Source organism: Phyllostomus hastatus, unplaced genomic scaffold (genome assembly GCF_019186645.2).
Source record: "Phyllostomus hastatus isolate PE091 unplaced genomic scaffold, TTU_PhHast_1.1 phas_contig_477, whole genome shotgun sequence".
NCBI classification, from domain to species: domain Eukaryota; kingdom Metazoa; phylum Chordata; class Mammalia; order Chiroptera; family Phyllostomidae; genus Phyllostomus; species Phyllostomus hastatus.
The window spans coordinates 1,941,623-1,948,836 of NW_025333889.1; the positions used below are offsets into that span (position 1 = coordinate 1,941,623).

The 7,214-nt window shown below is 66.9% G+C and overlaps 1 protein-coding gene across 7 annotated transcripts in view; it reads right to left on the reverse strand.

Moving 5' to 3' along the window:
* The window catches only part of MLPH (melanophilin), a 31,199-nt gene extending 25,373 nt beyond the window's left edge, over positions 1 to 5,826 (reverse strand). Inside the window, exons 1-3 of one of the 7 annotated variants that reach the window (XM_045845623.1) lie at positions 5,713 to 5,826; positions 5,082 to 5,130; positions 1,281 to 1,414 (exon numbers count right to left, since the gene is read on the reverse strand). In XM_045845623.1, coding sequence (XP_045701579.1) covers positions 1,281 to 1,390 — 110 coding nt within the window. In that variant the 5' untranslated portion in view covers positions 1,391 to 1,414; positions 5,082 to 5,130; positions 5,713 to 5,826. Of the gene's footprint in view, positions 1 to 1,280; positions 1,415 to 1,878; positions 1,992 to 5,081; positions 5,131 to 5,712 lie in introns of those variants that run through there. The other 6 variants (XM_045845626.1, XM_045845620.1, XM_045845621.1 and 3 more) reach the window with 6 other exon arrangements.
* Positions 5,827 to 7,214: the final 1,388 nt, after the last annotated feature.

A 7,214-nucleotide genomic window follows, 5' to 3' on the forward strand; every position in this document is an offset into this window, starting at 1 on the left:
TGACTGAGTCACGGGCCTGGAGATGGGGGGGCTGCCCTGGGTTATCCGGGTGGGCCCGATGTCATCCCAGACTCTCAGGCAGGGTGGGGGCCGGGGGCCGGGGGTCGGAAAGCGAGCGGGTGACGGGTGTTCTGCCGAGGAGGCCGGCCCTGGAGAAGGGGAGGGACGGGGCCTGGAGGGTGGGCGCTCGCAGAGGCGGGAAGGGCAGGGGAAGGGGCTTCTCCTGAGCGGCCCCAGAAGGAACACAGTCCCACCGCCACCTTGGGTTTGGCTCTCGAGAACCTCCGGAGCTGGGAGGAGCGTCCGTGCGTCCGAGTCCCTGAACGTGCAGCGACCGCGGCCTCCGTGGGGAGGACCACAGACTTCCCCTGCGCGGTGGGAACTCCCACGGCCGCGGCCGTGCCCCTCGGCTTTGGCTCTGTGCGTGGGGGCCTGCCGGCCTACGAAAGGCCTGACGGGTCCCCAACCCACCAGGCGGGGCTCCCCGTTCCCCGCTGTCCCCCGGCCCAGTCCAACGGTGCCTTTCCCAAGGGAGGGGACAGCTCCCTCACTCGGCTGCTCGGGCCATGACCTCGGAGTCACCTGTGACTCTGCCCAGTCTCTGCACCCCACACCCAGCCCGTGGGCAAGCTCGCTGGCTGTGCCTACAGCTGACCACGTCCGTAACCCGCACCCTGCAGGGCAGAGGTCGGGTCCTGTGGCCCGCCGCTGGGGGCCTGCGGGGGCTCAGGGACAGGCCAGGGCTGAGGGGCCGCCCAATGCCCCCCGTGCAGCCGCCCCTCCCTGCTCTGCCTGGAACCCCGGCCAGGTGTCCCCAGCGGCCCCCAGGAAGGGTGACCGGGAGCCCAGTGGGAGCGAGCGCTGGCGGTGGGGAGGAGCACACAGCGGAAGGGGGTCGGTGCCGCAGGGGGGTGGCCGCCCCGTCGGTGGGGAGGGGACAGGGTGCCACCCACGCTACCGGGAAGGAAGTCGGAGAAGCCAGCCTCGGCCCCAAGCCCCTGGGTGGCCACATTCGGGGGTTCCCAAGTGGGCCAGGTCCTCACCCTGTATCGCTGGTCTGGCAGTGCTGCGGCCCCAGCCTCCCCCCACCAGGCGGCGATGTCGCCCCGGGAGGCGGATCGAGTTGAAATGAAACCACTCAGCGAACACCTGAGGGTCAGGTGGCCCGGTTCCCACCGAAAGGAGGCTGAGGCCGGCAGGAGGGGCGTTTCCCGCCCCTGCTTCCTCGCGCCCCGCCCAGCGCCGCCCGCCCGCCTGCCCTGCGAGGCCCACACACTCACTCCAGCCTCTCCTCTTCCCTCCGCCTGAGCTCCAAGTCCCGCTGCACGACTTCCCAGACGTGCTGGGCCTCTTCGTCCGTGAGCTCGGACAGGTCCAGCTTCTTCCCCATCTCCGCTCCTCGGCAGGGTCCCACCTGGGGGTCGCAGACCGCAGCGTCAGCCGGGTGCCTGTCTGCACCCGGGTTAGACGGTCCCCACACGGGCAGACGGATGAACCTGCGTGTGGGGTTCCTACACCCGGGATTTACTGGGGTCTGCTTCCCGTCCTGGGGCCCACGCCTGGAGGCCCCTCACTCTCCTTCCTTCTGGGAGGAGTGTCTGTGACGGCAAGGGCGGGGCGTGTGCTGCAGGGTCGTGCTTTGTGGTGGGAGCCCCCAGCTGCGGTCCTGCGGAAATGCCCCATCCCCCGGGGGGGGGGGCAGGGAACAGCCCTGCTCTGGGGCAACACTCTGTGTGGGGGACAAAGGTTACGTGCCACCCTGCGGCGACTTCAGGAGACCTGCACTGGGGCCTGAAACCTGTCTTCCCAGGAATGCCCGGCGGGGGTCCCATCTGCCCGCTCTCACGGGGGAGCCTTCGCGTGAAAGGCAGGGCGTACCCAGGCTCCCGCGCCGGGAGCGCCTCGAGGGCTGGGAACAGCCGACCCCGCGGCGGGCTCCCCGCCCGGCTCTGCTCCAGGGGTATGCATCCACTTTGCGCGTCAGAGGTTAACTAGGAAAAGTGACGTTTTCTGAGTGGCGCTCACGCACCGTCTGAGACGGAGGTCCCCACAGAGGTCCCGTGGCCGTCCACTAGAATGTTCCCTGGCTCGTGCCTTCCGTCCGGTGGGAAAGCACGTCCACTTTGGGCCCAACCTTGGACACCACGGGGCTGTGAGCTCTGCACCCGGAGGGCACCCCCCCCCGCCAAGAGCCCGGGGGGCCCCCCCTCCCCTCGCACCCTCCCCTGTCCTCATTTGAGCTGAACTTGGACCCTGGACGAGGAAACGTGAAAACAAAACGGTTTTTGATGCTCCCCGGAACACACAGTTTCTGGGTTTAAAAAAATTGGAACAAAAAGTTATTTGATGGATGACTGGGATGTATTCAGTTTTTTTTTTTTTCTTTTCTATTTTTGAAAAAAAATTGTATCCTAAGAAGGGCCGTCATTGAAACTATTTCCAGAGCGGACAGAAGCACCGTGACCATCAGCTGAGCCGGACCTCCCCTCTCGTGGGGACGAGGCCCGGCCAGGACCACGCCGAGACGTGAGGGGGAGGGTGGAGACCAGAGCGAGATGCCCCGCCCCCCGCCTCCCCCGGGGAACCGTGGTGTTGTCCTGGACCAGCACCAGCTTGCACGCGCCCACGGTGGCCCTGGGCTTACGGAGAGGGACACGTCCCCAGCGCTCAGTTTAGTAAAACTGGTGACGAGGGAACATGTGTTTCGGAACACACCCCCCCACCTGCCCCGCCAAGACCAGGCTGCGTCCACTTCACGCGTCAGATGTCGCCCGGAGAGCTGTGCCCAGGTGCTCACTGTCCCTTCCGGCCCTGCCCCGGGCTGAGCGGCGGGGCTGGGGAGACCGGAGGGCAGCGACCCCCGGGGGCTGTCCCTGGGTCAGTGGTTGGGGGGGCAGCGGCTCACAGCACGGGTCTCCTCCTGTGGCCGAACCCTCCCACTCAGGGGACGAACAGGATGCTTAAAGCTGTCTACACACCGTCGTGTTTGGGAAAACAGTCTTAACCTGGGTGAGAGTGTGTTGGACTCCAGCATTTGACGTGCATACGCCGGAAGTCGGGGGCATCCCGGGGACAGGTCGCTAGCATCCCATCAGGCTCGCCTCCGGCCGGGACGCAGGAGCAGCTGGAAGGGCCGTCCCCTCTGCCGGGCACCACCACGCCACAGTCCCCACGGGCCCTCAGGGAGGGGACAGCCTTTCAGCCCATAATCCCCGGCCCATCGCCCCCACTTCCTTGCTCACCGGGACCGGGCCCCCACTCCCACAGCGGTCAGGGGCAGGCGGCCTGGGCAGGGCGCAGGGCTGCTGGGCGCCTGGCCAGGTCTGAGGCACCCCCCACCCTCTGGGCGGGTGTGTGGGGAGGGCAGACTCCCCGCCCACTCGGGGCAGATAACTCCTAGTCACGAGGTTCCTGAACCCAACGCTTCCCCTCTGTGCCGGCCCACTGCTGCTCAGTCAGTGACCTCGCTGCCCATCTCTGAGACGGCGGCCCTCCCCCACCCTGGGGGGTCGTGAGGGAGACCCGCGGGGCCGGCTCGGCGGGGCCCCGGGTGGGGAGAGACTGCGGAAACGGTTTTATGACAGGAATACCCTGGGCCCGGGTGGCTGAAATTCGGTGGCGGGTCACCTTCATTGTTAAAGTTCTTTGAGTTCCTATTTTGGCCAAATTAAACAGAAATCTGGGCCCTGGCTGGTGTGGCTCGGTGGACTGAACGCTGGCCTGCGAACCAAAGGGTTGCTGGTTCGATTCTCAGTCAGGGCACATGCCCGGGTTGTGGGCCAGGTCCCCAGTAGGGGGTGTGTGAGAGGCAACCACACACTGATGTTTCTCTCACTCTCCATCTCCCTCCCTGCCCCTTTCTCTAAAAATAAATAGATGAAATCTTTAAAAAAAACAAAGAGAAATCTGGGCGGGGCCTCCTCCTTCATGACCCTGGGCCTGACCTCGTCTTGGGCGGGCCGGACCCTGAGCCTCGGGACAATGATGACGACGGGCGGGTGGCGGTCACCCCCTGAGCAAATAAAACTGGGAAGCCCGGTGAAGTCCGTCAGCAAAGGCCCAGCTGGCGGCGGCCGCAGGCGGGCTGGCTCAGAGCCCAGGTGTGCGGGGCTGTCCTTGCCGACGGGGGTCCGGGCGCACTCCTGAGCAAAGGCCCCGCCCAGCTGGGCACTCACCCCTGCGTCCTGTCCCACAGGCCCCCCCCACAGCTGGGCCTGCGGTCCCTGGCTGGGAGCCCCGCCCCCAGCCCCCAGCCCCAACAGCCTTCCCCTGCAAGAGGAGCCCATTTCCCCCGGAATTCTCCCCCGCAGGTGCACCACTGGGTGGGCGCCCTGCAGCCAACCCCCCGCCTGCCCATTCTCCCTGCCAGGTCCCCCGGTCACACAGGGACTCCGGTCCTGCGTCTGCCACGAAGGTCTCGGCTCCAGGGCCCACCTCGAGGACGGTCCCCAGCTGAGGCTGCAGGACGAGGGTGGGGCAGTGCGTCGGAAGCTGGCTTCCCACCACCAGCTGGCCCCGGGACCTGGGGCAGGGGCTCTGGGTCTCCCCAGTGATGGGGCTCTGTGCCCACCCCCGTCCCCGCCGGCCCTCTCCCACCCCGCAAGATGCTGGGGGTCAGAATTAAAGAGGGGGCTGTAAGTAGGGAGGGGCGGGGGACTCTTCCTCCTCGGTCGCTCCGCAAGGACTAGCACGGTCAGACCTGGAAGGCCGACCCCACCACATGGGCCGTCACCACACTGCCACCCAGGGCCACCAGGGGCCCCTTTCCCATCAGCCTGCTCTCCCCCCATCCCGTCCTCCCACCAGACCCACTCCACCGGCGGTGCCTTCTCAGCCCCTGGCGCCCGTCTGTGCACGTGGCGCTGCCTCGCCCGGTGCCAAGGCCGCCACCCCTCGGCCCGTGGTCTGCCAGCTCCGGCCTCTCCCTGGCCTTCACGCCGTGGCAGGGCTGCCCTCTGCGGTCAGTGGGCCCCCGGGGCCTCCCCTCCCCTCACGGCCACCCCAACCTCTCAGAAAGAAGTGTGTAAATAAGATTAAAAACCCACATGAAAAGGAGGGAAGATATAAAGGCTCCGACCCACCTGACAATGAAGTGGGGCCCTCAGCTCAGGGTCTGGGCGTGATCGGAGCCTGTGAAACAAACGGGGGGGGGGGGCAGTCACAGGGGGCGGGGCTCAGGCACTGCCCGCAGACCCCCCCCCCCACAGCTCTACAACGCGCAGGGCGGGCGAGGAGGGGGCCTGGCAGCAAACAAAAGAGGATTCCAATGAAACTGAGGCTTCTGCGTGCCCAGACGGAGGCCGGGGAGCCTCCTCCCAGGCCAGGACATCCTCCGGGGTCGGCCCCCAAGGTCTGCAGGGCAGGGAGCCCAGGAGGAAGTATCACCCCAACAGCCTTGGGCCCTGGGCGGCCAGCCCAGTGAGACCCCTGCGGGGCAGCGGCCTCGGCTCGGCTCCGTCTGCACCTGCACGCAGACCCACGACAGGGCTCCTGACTGAAAGCCTCAGAATGGGCCGTCTGGTGACCCAGACCAGTCCGGTCAGAGTGGCCAGGTGAAGTCTGAGGTTTGGGGCTCTGCGGGCGGGACAGGATTTCCTCACAAGCCTGGAGCTATGAGAGGGGGGTCACATCTCCAGGGACCCCCCCTGAGCCTGAGTCTCCTGTCCTGGCCACCACCGGCGCCCCAACCATTCCCCTGCTCCCGGCACTTACCGATTCTGGAGGAGGCTGGGCGTCTGGTCACGCACACTCAGGCGGCAGGGCGCAGGGCGCCTGACTGCCTCGGCCTGGCGGGCAGCGGGGGGGGGCGGGGCGGGGGGGGGCGAGGCCCTGGTGCTGCCCGCCCGGGTCACATGTGCTGCGCCCCGCCCAGCTCCGGGAGCGCAGGCACCTCCGGGTGCTGGGCCGGGAGGAGGGGCGTGCACCCCGGTGCCCGCGCGGGAGGCGCTGGGGCGGGAGGGGACCCCTCGCCCCTTGTCACAAGCCAGCTTCGGGGAGAAAGGAGGCGGAGGGGAGGGGTGGCTTGCACCCGCACCTGGTGAGTCGCGCCTGCACCTGGAGAGTTGCGCGACTTTGTCGTGTGATGGTACCGCGGGACGATTCTGCCCTTGGTGGATGGGACCCGCTTGCCTGACCGCTCCCGCGGCTTGGTGCCTGGTTAAATTCCCGCCCCAACTCTGCAGGGAGGACGCTCCTTCCTCCGGCTTTACAGAAGGGGAAACTGAGGCTAGGAAAAGCGCCTTAGTTAGCCAAAGCCACCCACTAAGCGGGAACGCCAGCTGGGCAGCGGGACTTGGAGCCCGGGGTTCCCTCGCGCAGATCCCGTGTCCCCTCAGCACCCTCCATCCCGCCCGGCATCTGAACGCCCCCGGACGGGGAAGCCCACAGCGCCAGGAGCCCCGCCGCCTGGCGGGCGCCCAGGCCACGCCCACCAAGAAAAGTCCGGCAGGTGGGTCCCGCCGCCGCGGCTCTGGGCGGAGTCAGGGTCCGCGCCCGGCAGAGGGGGCGGGGCGCGCGGGCGGACGCGGGGCGGGCGCTGGGAACCCCCTCCTCCCAGCTGCGCCTTCGCTCGGCGCGTCCAGCCCAGACCGGCTCCGGCGCAGCCCCGAGCTCCAGCTCGCCCGCCGGTCCGTCCCTCCCAATCCCCACCTTCCCTCTCTCCTCCGCATCTGGGCGCGCAAGAGCGCCCCCTTCCTCCCTCTCACTTAGCGTTTAAAAGGAAAAGATCGCTACATTCTTTCCCCGGGGGCTACTTGTGAAACTCAGCTCCATATCTGCATAATGCGGACAGGACTATAAATAAACACTTAAATAAGGAACGCTTTTAGGTGAACAGCTATTATCACCCCCATTTTACATCAGAGGACACGAAACCTGATAGGATCGCTGTGGGAATTTGTAAGGAGCTCTCAAAACCCACAGAACGTCACTCCGGCGAGAGCACTGGGGTGCAGGTGCGCCTTGGAAAGCGCTGGCGGCGGATTTGGGGGTCTCAGGGCCCTGGGCCGCCCGCGGATGGGGGCGCTCAGCAAACCCCGCCCGCTGGTGCGCGCGAGCCCTGGGGGTGCGTTCAGCTTCTACTTGGACCGGTTTCCACAACCCGGGGCCGTCCTCACCATCGCTTGTAAAATTAACACCCCTCCCCCCAAAGTTGGTATGGGGGCTGTAAGTTCCTCGACGGAAGACTTAAAAACAGGTTTGAAACGTCAGTGATT